Source organism: Haliotis rubra, unplaced genomic scaffold, assembly GCF_003918875.1.
Source record: "Haliotis rubra isolate DU_JTF1 unplaced genomic scaffold, ASM391887v1 Scf4, whole genome shotgun sequence".
Taxonomy (NCBI): Eukaryota; Metazoa; Mollusca; class Gastropoda; order Lepetellida; family Haliotidae; genus Haliotis; species Haliotis rubra.
Genome location: NW_025767079.1, coordinates 2,926,877 through 2,938,972, shown reverse-complemented (window position 1 = coordinate 2,938,972; position 12,096 = coordinate 2,926,877). Strand labels below are relative to the sequence as shown.

General features: G+C 44.8%; 1 protein-coding gene across 2 annotated transcripts; it reads left to right on the top strand.

Moving 5' to 3' along the window:
- The first annotated feature begins 4,213 nt into the window (after positions 1–4,213).
- LOC124287232 (cholinesterase 2-like) lies at positions 4,214–12,096 on the top strand. Of its 2 annotated transcripts, none has more exons than XM_046723731.1 (2): positions 4,214–5,818; positions 11,824–12,096. In XM_046723731.1, the coding sequence occupies exons 1-2, from the start codon at positions 4,278–4,280 to the stop codon at positions 12,041–12,043; spliced, it is 1,761 nt and encodes a 586-aa protein (XP_046579687.1). In that variant the 5' UTR covers positions 4,214–4,277; the 3' UTR covers positions 12,044–12,096. The 2 variants fall into 2 exon arrangements, with proteins under 2 accessions (XP_046579687.1, XP_046579686.1); XM_046723730.1 differs by lacking the exon at positions 4,214–5,818 and adding an exon at positions 6,431–8,025.

Here is a 12,096-nt window from a genome sequence, read left to right as displayed (position 1 = left end):
GGCGTGTGTGGCGACGCCTATGACCCCAGTCCGGTGCCAAACTACCCCAACCAGTACCCTGGGATCTATTCTCAGGGTATTATCTCCGGGTGCTACACGGCTGAATCCCGCACCATGGACATTGACATCTGGATCAGGGCCTACCATAAGGTAAGAGCTACACCCTGCAGCAAACCACGCCCCTTTCAAAGATTGTTTAGGTGAAAGACTGTTGAAGGTTTTTACGCCGTTTACAGACATTACCAATCATGTGGCTTTACCTCATTGCAGACGCGGATCTTAATTACAAATCACATCAAACTACCGATTAAAAATAGTGAGTGAGTGAGTTTAGTTTTACGCCGCACTCAACAATATTCCAGCTGTATGGTGGTGGTCTGTAAATAATCGAGTCTGGACCAGACAATCCAGTGATCAACAGCATGAGTATCGATCTGCACAATTGGGAACCGATGACATGTGTCAACCAAGTTAGGGAGCCTGACCACCCGATCCGTTAGTCGCTTCTTACGACAAACATGGGTTGCTGAAGGTTCATTCTAACCAGGACCTTCACGGGTGTCCAATTAAAAATGACATGACAAACGCTTGAATTGTTGTTCCGGAAATTTTTCAATTTAGTAGATTTTCGCGGGAAAAATATCAGCCTAAAAATCAAATTTCACAGTACAACGTAGATATTCTGACTTTATTGTCTTGGGTATAGCAGTTCGCAGACAGAGGTTGCGTCCCTTAGTCGTGAATGGATCCGATGATCGTAGGTTCAAATCCTAGAGTCAAACTGATTGTGACTTTTATTGTTCGAGGGTATCATCAAAGCCGTGAACTTCTCTTAAACAGCTGTTCTCATTTGCACTTCTATGCTGTACCACCCTGTCTGAACGTAAATACGCCTTGACCTTTCCCCAGGGTTACTTCGAGTTCCGGTTATGCGCAAACAACGACTACACTCGTCCCGTGACGCAGGAGTGCCTGGACCAGCACCTGCTGACCATCGAGACGGCGCAGGGGAAGACTATCGGGACTCAGTACCAACCCCCAGTCGCGATGTCCAGGGGGCGCTACAAGTTAAAGTTGGTGTTACCTCCCGGGATGAAGTGTACACAGTGCGTGCTGCAGTTCATATACAACGCAGGTGCGTGGAGAAAGAAACATCATGTGGAGAACGAGTACATTAGGTCAAACACTAATTCTCTAGCAAAAACACAGCGGCATGAAGTTAATCGAGTATGGTCCACTGTCCCGTTATGCAAAGCGATTTCAGCAATGGAGTGATCGTTGCTCCCATATGTTAGCATTGGTTTAGAATTTCTGAACATACTTTAGAAATAGTCTATGAAGATCTACCGTTGGATATTGTGTGGGTCACTAAAAATAATTCTATCACAAAAGTTAATTGACGATATAATCGATAACACAATTTTCATATCGACAATCAGTAATATCTCTTCCTATCGACGATAGTTCCGATTATCGATCAATTTAGCCAGCCCCAGCTAAGAGTTGTTATCAGGGTCGGTGGGGCTGCCTATTGGTTAAAGCGTTCGCTCATCACGCAGAAGACCTGGGTCCTCACATGGTTACAGTGTGTGAAGCCCATTTCTGGTGTCCCCCGCCGTGATAGTGCTGGGATATTGCTGAAACCGTACTCCCTTACTCAGTTGTTACCACTTGCTGCCCCTCCAAAATATATGTACAACATCGAATTACATATTTTACACACGAGAAATTCTCATCGAAAATTTGGATACAATTAAACACATTCTATTGCATATTTGTAGGCAACAGCTGGGGTTGTTCTGTCAACGGTGTTTGTGGAGTTGGACTTGGAGACCAGGAACAGTTCTGGAATTGTGCAGACATCGCCATACTTCCCAGCTGTCAGGGAGTGGTTGGAAACATGGCGCCAGACGCCGCTCTGTTGCATGCCTCGAGCAGATCTCAGGCAAAGGCGAGCGCAGCCATTGCAGCACCGTCAAGCACAGAAGCTCAGGCAACAGAAGAAGAAAAGGCAGAAGCAGAAGAGAAGGCAAGAGCTGCCGCTGAATCACAGGCACTAGAGCAGGCACGGGTTGATGCTGAAGCACAGGCAAGAGCTGAAGTAGAAGCTCAAGCAAGAGCTGATGCTGAAGCACAGGCAAAAACTGCCGCTGAAGCACAGGCACGAGCTGCCGAGGAAGCACAGGCAATAGCTGACGCTGAAGCACAGGCAAGAGCTGACGCTGAAGCACAGGCAAGAGCTGCCGAGGAAGCACAGGCAAGAGCTGACGCTGAAGCACAGGCAAGAGCTGAAGCTGAAGCACAGGCAAGAGCTGACGCTGAAGCACAGGCAAGAGCTGACGCTGAAGCACAGGCAAAAGCTGACGCTGAAGCACAGGCAATAGCTGACGCTGAAGCACAATCCAGGGCAGATGCGGAGGAAGGGAATGGTGCCCAAGACGGTACCGATGCCGACTCAGGGACCAGTGAAACGGATGAGCCAACGTCTGCCGCTCAGACAGGGAGCGGTCAGTGTCGCGGCTCCGGGCCATGGCATGGGAATCTTGATATGGACAACTGGTGTCGAATCAACTGTGCACTTAACAATTGCCCCACCATCACGTGTGCATGTGACTAAGCAAAAGCGGGCACCTGTTGTATTCTGTGAATACTGTGATAAGGGACGTGACATTTGTCGTGAATGACATCTTGCTGAAACACATCAGAAACGAACGACACAAATAATTGTTTTTATTGGAATGACAATGCAGATGTATTTTCCAAGTTTGAAGGTTTTTCTTGGTTCTCTCTTTTTCACGCTATTCATGGAGCAAGGGTGTCCCGTGTCTATTTCCGCTACCAACTGCTAATTCTACCAGGAACTGGTGGTCAGGGGTTCGAATCAAAGACAGATCTTGCCCTATAAACATCATATCTGTGTTCGTGATACTGTGAAGTATATTTACAAACTATATAAAGTACATTTCCATACATATGTATCAAGCAAATATCATTGACAAGACGTATCGCTGATGCAATGTCTTATTTATGTACCATGCAGTTTGTTCGGTGAACATTGACTTGCCTTTGCCTGTGTTTGTAACAGGTAGCACACCTTAGGGCAGAATACACGTACTTATTGGCAAACACCTGGTATCTTCTACCGGAAAAGTGTTTTGTTACATATTTCTTAAAAATATGAACATCTGTGACCGTGGTGTTTTCTGTTGATGACATACCTTTCAGTGAGGGGATTTGTTTTTTTTGTGGTATCGAATGTATTCAAACCACACACGTTATTATATAATTATGGCTTTCAATATGCCACGAGACACCTAAAACCAAAATTGTTCAATGCTTGAATTTATGGGCATATTACCCTAGGGATATTGAGGATATTACCCTGGGAATTGTTTTTCAAAACGTTTTTCATAAGTCACCACCGTTTTAAGAAAAGCAAGATTTATGCATTCCACTTCTAAATGCCCTTCAAAGATTTCACCACCGATTTGTTCTTCAAAGTAAACGTCCATTTAACAGTTATTAAAAGCTTAAGAGAATGATAATAAGTGGTGTCTTCTTGGGCCATGGCGACATCATGTAACCAATACCTTCTCGCTGTACGTTGTATTGCGGGATCATTACCTCCTCTTTTGTTTCGTATTGTTTGTGAAACGATAGCCCATGTAACCCGGAGTTATTTGTAACCTTGCTAATATAATCGCCATTAATACATCCGTGTTGTTTTCGTCACCTCTTTATTTTCCTACAACAACAGTGACTGAGAAGGCACAACTTGTGGATAACAACATTGTATTCTTGCATAGAGACACGTGTTGGTGCAGATTCAGGTAAACGGTTTCAAAGCTTCCAAATTCTCGGTTCGATTGAGCGAGGTAAATCAGACAAGCACATCTCATTTTCGTCTGGCTCAAAACAAATACAATCAAAATCAAAATGCGGAAAATAATGCCTCGATGTATACTGTTGTGGATTTCATCAATGCTACGCTGTCTGTGAGTGCCATGACATTTGTACCAAAACATTCGTACAGTTCATTGAAGGTTTAATCCCCACCCTTTACCAATTATCGCAAGTTTCTATAATCTGCAGAGTCACGATATGGCTGAAATATTGCCGATTAATTATTTACTAACTCACTCACTATAATCTGCAGATAAGGGTGAGGTTATTAGGGTATCTTAAAACACAGCTATTTCTAAGACCACAGTCATGGATTTAACAATGTGACTGACAATCCGAGTTCCCAGAGTGTGGCTGTTCTTTAACCCAACAGCATGATTGTCATCGGGGTCTTTACTTTGTTGTTTACCTTACAACACCTCAACGCTCAACCCGTCGTTGACGCACCGTGGGGTGTAGTTGAGGGGACAACAAACATCACCGAGGACTGGACACCTTACCATGCATTTTTAGGAATCCCCTTTGCAGTTCCACCTACAGGGAGTAGACGGTTCAAGCGACCACAGCCACATCCTGGATTTAACCACACCTTCAAAGCCAAAAGCTATGGTCAAGAGTGCCTTCAGGCACTCACCTTTATTGGCAGTGACGTTGTTGCTGGGGACGAGGATTGCTTAACACTGAATGTATTCACTCCAGCCTCAAATACGGACACCAGTAACATTCCTGTAATTGTCTGGATACATGGAGGGGGATTCATCGCAGGGGATGCTTTCACTTATGACCCTTCACTGATCGTTGCCCATGGACAGGTAATAATGGTGACCATCCAATATCGCTTGGGACCGCTTGGGTTCCTTAGCACAAAGGACGACGTGTCAGCGGGAAACTATGGCCTCTGGGACCAACATCTTGCTCTGCTATGGGTTAAGAAAAACATTGCATCTTTCGGCGGGGACATCACCAGTATTACACTCATGGGAGAATCAGCAGGATCCGCTAGTGTGGCATTCCAGGCCTTGTACTCAGGGTCCAAGGGTTTGTTTCAGAGGACAATCATGCAGAGCGGGTCTGCCTCGTCCTCATGGGCATATACAAGGAACTCTCTGAAATATGCCCGACAACTGGCTCAAAAAGTAAACTGTTCCTTCCAGAGCGATTCCGCATCCATGATCGCCTGTCTGAGGACAGTGTCTGCCAAGAAGTTGACTGCAGCATCATGGCCAATGGGAAATGAACCCGTCACAGCATTAGCCGAGTTCTACTTTGTACCTACCGTTGATGGGATATTTGTCAAAGACGATCCGCTAACGCTAATGAACTCCCAAACGTACCTGAAGCAGGTAGGACTTCAAAATCTGGACTGTATGGTGTCCGTGGTAAGCAATGAAGGAGGAATCTTTAAAGGCCTCGCAAATGCAGCTGATAAACAGTTCCACTCCTCATTACCCTCATCGGTTCAGAACAAAGCATTCTACAAGAACACCTTCATCCCAGAAGTTCTGCAGGTTTATTTTGGAGCATCCTCTTCTGACATGTCACAGTCCGTGGCGAAGGTGTATGCCCCCTCTCAAAGTCATACTGTTACTCTTCAGGCAGTAATGAACACTCTTGGTGATGCTGGAATGGTTGCCCCCGTGACACTCTTTGTGAAGGCACATGCAAAGCTGACCAGCAACTTGAAAACAGGGAAGAAGACATACATGTATGTGTTTGACCACATCCCATCCTTTATGAGCGGTCATGGCAAGGGGGTGGATCATAGTGAAGACCTCATGTATACGTTTGGTCTCAGCAAATCTTTCATCGCTGATTTCACAAAAGCGTTCTCATACAGTATAACAGATCCAGACCAATCCGAAAAGAAGCTGGCACATGCGATGATGGGACTGCTGACAGATTTTGCAAGACATGGGTAGGTATCTCAAATATTGTTTAGAAGAACAATCTCGGGAATGCGGTGAACTGTTTGAGCTTGAATGTGTTGATATGTTACAAAGAGAGTGAGTAAATATAATGTTAGTAAGACTGTTGTGTGATGCACCATTCGTCAGTATTACTGTCTGTTCATAATGAACTATGGGCCAGTAATTAGTAAGAAGCATTGATCCTCTTTGAAGGGTTGACTGGCCCCGGACAAATTAAATACTCCAAGCAGCTCAAAATGAAGTCCTGTAACTCCGATCTCTTTTAATATAATCTATTCGCAGTCAGGTATAAAGCCTATTTCACGTGAAATGCCTTCAATTCCCTACCTTTCTTCAACATGATAGGATGAGACCTCCGTAGGTAAGGAGGTCCCGTCAGATGAACAGCCTGATCAAGCAATCAACGTTGACGTTTATTTGTTCTCGGTACGAGCGAGCAAATCCTTTCCAATTCTCAGTTGGGGAAAATGTACATAAACTGCCATCAGAGAGACTTTAATGTCAACTCAATTTGTGAACATGTGAATTGTCCAATCTGTCTAGTACATGTTACAGTGGAGATAAGGTTGACGTTATCTTCAGCTATTTATACAACCACAGCGAGTATCTGGCACATGAAATACCCCGAGAGTGTGGTCGTTCCTGAAACCAACACAATGGTTCTCATCGGGGTCTTCACTTTGCTGTTAACCCTGCAACACCTTAACGCCCTGCCTGTCATAGACGCCCCGTGGGGTGTAGTTGAGGGGACCACAAACGTCACGGAAGACTGGACACCTTATCATGCATTCTTAGGAATCCCCTTCGCTGTACCGCCTACAGGGAGTAGACGGTTCAAGCGACCACAGCCACATCCTGGATTTAACCATACCTTCAAAGCCTACAAGTATGGTCCAGCGTGCCTTCAGGCTCTCAACTTGATTGGCAGTAATGGTGTTACTGGGAACGAGGATTGCTTAACACTGAATGTATTCACTCCAGCCTCAATTACGGACACCAGTAACATACCTGTAATTGTCTGGATACATGGAGGGGGATTCATCGCAGGGAATGCTTTCACTTATGACCCTTCATCGATCGTAGCCAACGGACAGGTCATAATGGTGACCATCCAATATCGCTTGGGGCCACTTGGGTTCCTTAGCACAAAGGACAAAGTGTCAGCGGGAAACTATGGCCTCTGGGACCAACATCTTGCTCTGCAATGGGTTAAGAAAAACATTGCATCTTTTGGCGGGGACATCAACAGCATTACCCTCATGGGACAATCAGCAGGATCCGCTAGTGTCGCATTCCAGGCCTTGTACTCAGGGTCCAAGGGTTTGTTTCAGAGGACAATCATGCAGAGCGGGTCTGCCTCGTCCTCATGGGCATATACAAGGAACTCTCTGAAATATGCACGACAATTGGCTCATAAAGTAAACTGTTCCTCCCAGAGCGATTCCGCATCCATGATCGCCTGTCTGAGGACCGTGTCTGCCAAGAAGTTGACTGCAGCATCATGGCCAATGGGAAATGAACCCGTCACAGCATTAGTCGAGTTCTACTTTGTACCTACTGTTGATGGGGTATTTGTCAAAGACGATCCACTGGTTCTAATTAACTCCCAAACTTACCTGAAGCAGGTAGGACTTCAAAATCTGGACTGCATGGTGTCGGTGGTGAGCAATGAAGGAGGACTCTTTAAAAACATGGCAAAAGCAGCTGATAATCAGTTCCACAAGTCATTTCCCTCATCGGTTCAGAACAAGACATTCTACAAGAACACTTTCATGACAGAGCTTCTGCAGGTTTATTTTGGAGCATCTTCTTCTGACATGTCACAGGCCGTGGCTAAGGTGTATGCCCCCTCTCAAAGCCATTCCGTTACTCTTCAGGCAGTAATGAACACTCTTGGTGATGCTGGAATGGTTGCCCCCGTGACACTCTTTGCGAAGGCACATGCAAAGCTGAGCAGCAACTTGAAAACAGGGAAGAAGACCTACATGTATGTGTTTGACCACATCCCATCCTTTATCATTGGTCATGGCAAGGGGGTGGACCATGGTGAAGACGTCCTATACACTTTTGGTCTCAACCAAAACGTGTTGGCTATGGCAAAAGCGTACTCATACAATATAACTGATCCAGACCAATCCGACAAGGAGATTGCACATACGGTGATGGGACTGCTGACAGATTTCACAAGACATGGGTAGGTATCTCAAATATTGTTTGGAAGAAAAATCGCGGGAATGGGGTGAACTATTTGAGATTGAATGTGTTACAAAGAGAGTGAGTAAATATTTTGTTTGTATGACTGTTGTGTGATGCTCCATTCGGCAGTATTCCAGCCTGTTCATAATCAACTATGGACCAGAAATTACTAAGAAACATTGGTCTCCTTTTAAGGGTTCACGGGCCCTGGACAAATGAAAAACTCCGAGCAACTCAAAATGAAGTCATGCAAACCACACTTCTTTTGATATGATCAATTCGCAGTCAGGTGTAAGGCCTATTCCATGAGAAAAGTCTCCATTTCCCCCTAGGTAATACTTATAGTATTAAGGCTTAGAATGGAACTGGGCACAAAACTTATGCTTCACAAAATAAAAAACAAGTGTTAAGATGACCATGACGTCCATGTTTTAACAAAGATTTACAACAGACATGACGCTAAGACAGCCTTGTGGAACGGGGCTAAGAACGAAGATCATTTTGGTTGGTTTTGTTTAATGTCGCACTTTGCGATAATACTATCTGGATGTTTATAGAGTGAAAATAATCGATTCTTGTTCAGGCGATCATGTGGTCAGAATTGTTAGCAAGCAGTTGTTCCTGTTGTGCCTCTCCTGGGTTAAGGTTCAAAGTGCTTCATCAGCTAATCAGCGTCTAGTCTAATTAGTTCTTGGGACGAGCGGATAGGGCCTTTGCAGTTCGAGTGAAGAAAATAACAGAAACAGGCATCAAAGCGGCTTGAATCCAACCTGACTATCATTTGTGAACATTTCTAATGTTGAAAGTGTCTGGTCGATTTTTCATTTCAGATAAAGAGGAGTTAACTAGGGTATCTTGTATCTTGAAAGCTATTTATACTACCATTGCGATTGAACAACACACGTGACTGTTACATAAAATAAGCTTTTAAGCCTCAAGAGTATGGTCGTTCTTCATGACAACACAATGGTTCTTATTGGTGTCTTCACCTTGTTGTTTACCTTGCAATACCTCAACGCTCAACCCATCGTTGACACCCCTTGGGTTGTAGTTGAGGGGACCACGAACGTCACCGAGGACTGGACACCTTATCATGCATTCTTAAGAATCCCCTTTGCAGTTCCACCTACTGGGGGCAGACGGTTCAAGCGACCACAGCCCACATCCTGGGTTTAATCACATCATTAAAGCCAACAGTTAAGGTCCAGCTTGCGTCCAAACTTTCAAGGCGTTTGGTGGATATGGTGCCACTGGGGACGAGGATTGCTTAACAATGAATGTATTCACTCCAGCCTCAATTACGGAAACCAGTAACATACCTGTAATTGTCTGGATACATGGAGGGGGGGTTCGTTTCAGGAGATGCTTTCACCTATGATACTTCATCGATAGTTGCCCATGGACAGGTCATAGTCGTCACCATCCAATACCGCTTGGGGCCACTTGGGTTCCTCAGCACAAAGGACCACGTGTCAGCGGGAAACTATAGCCTCTCGGACCAGCATCTTGCTCTGCTATGGGTCAAGAAAAACATTGCATCTTTTGGCGGGGACATCAACAGCATTACCCTCATGGGAGAATCTGCAGGATCCGCTAGTGTGGCATTCCAGGCCTTGTACTCAGGGTCCAAGGGTTTGTTTCAGAGGGCAATCATGCAGAGTGGGTCTGTTTCGTCGTCATTGGCTCACACAAGGAACCCTCTGAAATATGCACGACAACTGGCTCAAAAAAGTAAACTGTTCCTCCCAGAGCGATTCCGCATCCATGATCGCCTGTCTGAGGACCGTGTCTGCAGCATCATGGCCAATGGAAAATGAACCCGTCACAGCATTAGCCGAGTTCTATTTTGTACCTACTATTGATGGGATATTTGTCAAAGACGACCCGTTGTTACTAATGAGCTCCCCAGGTTATCTTAAGCAGGTATCCAAAATCTGGACTGCATGGCGTCTGTGGTAAGCAATGAAGGTGGGATTCTTCAAGAGACTTTGAAAAGCAGCTGATTGTCTGTTCCACTCCTCATTATCCTCATCGGTTCAGAGCAAGACATTCTACAGGAACATCTTCATCCCAGAGGTTCTTCAGGTTTATTTCGGAGCATCTTCTTCTGACATGACACAGGCCGTGGCTAAGGTGTATGCCCCCTCTCAAAGCCATACCGTTAATCTTCAGGCAGTAATGGACACTCTTGGTGATGCTGGAATGGTTGCCCCATGGACGCTCTTTGCCAGGGCGCATTCAAAGCTGACCAGCAGCTTGAAAACGGGGAAGAAGACCTACATGTATGTGTTTGACCACATCCCATCCTTTATGAGCGGTCATGGCAAGAGGATAGATCATGGCGAAGACCTCTATTACACTTTTGGTCTCAGCAAAGCCATCTTGGGCGCTTTCGCAAAAGGTTTTCCCCATCAGTTCAACAGATCCAGATGAATCGGAAAGGAAGCTCTCACAAACATTGATGGGACTGCTGACAGATTTTGCAAGATATGGGTATGTTTGGTAAAACGTTTTTACAAGAATGGTTGTAAGAATTAGGACGGACGAGTTTAGTTTGAGTGTGTCAGAAAAGGAGAAAGTGAGTGAGTGAGTGAGTTTAGTTTTACGCCGATACTCAGCAGTATTCCAGCTATATGGCGTCGGTCGGTCTGTAAATCAACAGCATGAGCATCGATCTACGCAATTGGGAACCGATGACATGAGTCAACCAAGTCAGCGAGCCTGACCACCCGATCCCGTTAGTCGCCTCTTACGACAGGCATAGTCGCCTTTTGTGGCAAGCATGGGTTGTTGAAGACCTATTCTACCCCGGATCTTCACGGGTCGAATGGGAGAAAGCCATCGTTTGATTGTTTGTGGCTGCTGAAAGACATCATGGGTATGTTCGCCAAATAATCTTCATAAACATTTGTATGGAATGCGGTGAGCTTTGTTGGTTTGATTCTGTCAGTAAGGTAGGATGAGAGTGCAATGTGTAGTCAGCAATTGATGGGCACATTGAAATACATGTGTATAGTAAACTTCTTACACTTACAGAATACGTTAAACTTTCCGCAACACACAATGTATTTCTATTGCCTTGTTTTCCCATATGATTGGGATTTGGGATTACACTTTCTGACTAAAGTACAGATTTTAATAGTTTTGTCAGGTTGAGTCCCATGCGGGATTTGCAACCCAGACTCCCAGAGTGAGGCACCTATCCCCAGCAGACAGTCATTGCACTGTTATTGTTTGTATTTCAAGCTCATTTGGTTAAAGCCAAGAGTAATTTGACAAATAGAAAATAGATAGATATTCTTTATTTCCTCCATAAAATGAAGATTACATTTATCTGATAAACAACAGTACAGAAAATTGTCTATTAGTACTTGAATTATACAGTAATGTTCCATTGTGAAAGATCTGTAGGTATTTATGAACATTGCCGGAGTATGCTCTCCCAACAGCGAACTGAGGAACAAATGATTACCACCAATTCTGACCAAATGTTACAACTAATACATCTTTACAGTGATCAGGTATACCTCCAAGGAGGAATGACAGGAATACGTCATCGTCTGCAGTACATTGACCAACTGCATTTGGTCATATGTACTTACCTTATCCTTGACTAACTGCGACCATGCAATGTTCCAATGATCAAAGTTACATATTTTGTTTCACTTTTGAGATTTTTACTTCAGGCTCTTGTGTCATTAAAAGTGACATAACGCAAAGGTTATGTAGCTCACCTCAATGTTGTGAAATATTATAAGTGACCTGATAATCATTGAAGGCTGTTTCTACTTTACAGTGATCCCAACAACGCTGTACAGTATGGCCTGCACCAGACTTGGCCTCAGTTCTCGGAGCCAGGGGAACACTATCTACTGCTGAATACCACAATGTCCGTCGGATCCAAGCCCTACAAGGACCGGGTCACCTTATGGACGCAGACACTGCCGCGTCTCCTTCAAGCTGCACAGAACCAGCATCACACGACGAAGAACCCCCAACCTAACATTGTCGGTTAGCCATGCAACGACTGCAAGATGCTGACTTTTCGAATTAAAAAAGTGGGATTTCA

What these genes read in the sequence shown, in the direction of transcription:
- LOC124287232 (XM_046723730.1), top strand. Translation starts at nt 6,446, where the DNA reads ATGAAATACCCCGAGAGTGTGGTCGTTCCTGAAACCAACACAATGGTT. An exon ending in ACAGATTTCACAAGACATGG is followed by an intron (nt 8,026 to 11,823) that starts GTAGGTATCTCA and finishes TCTACTTTACAG; the next exon opens with TGATCCCAACAACGCTGTAC.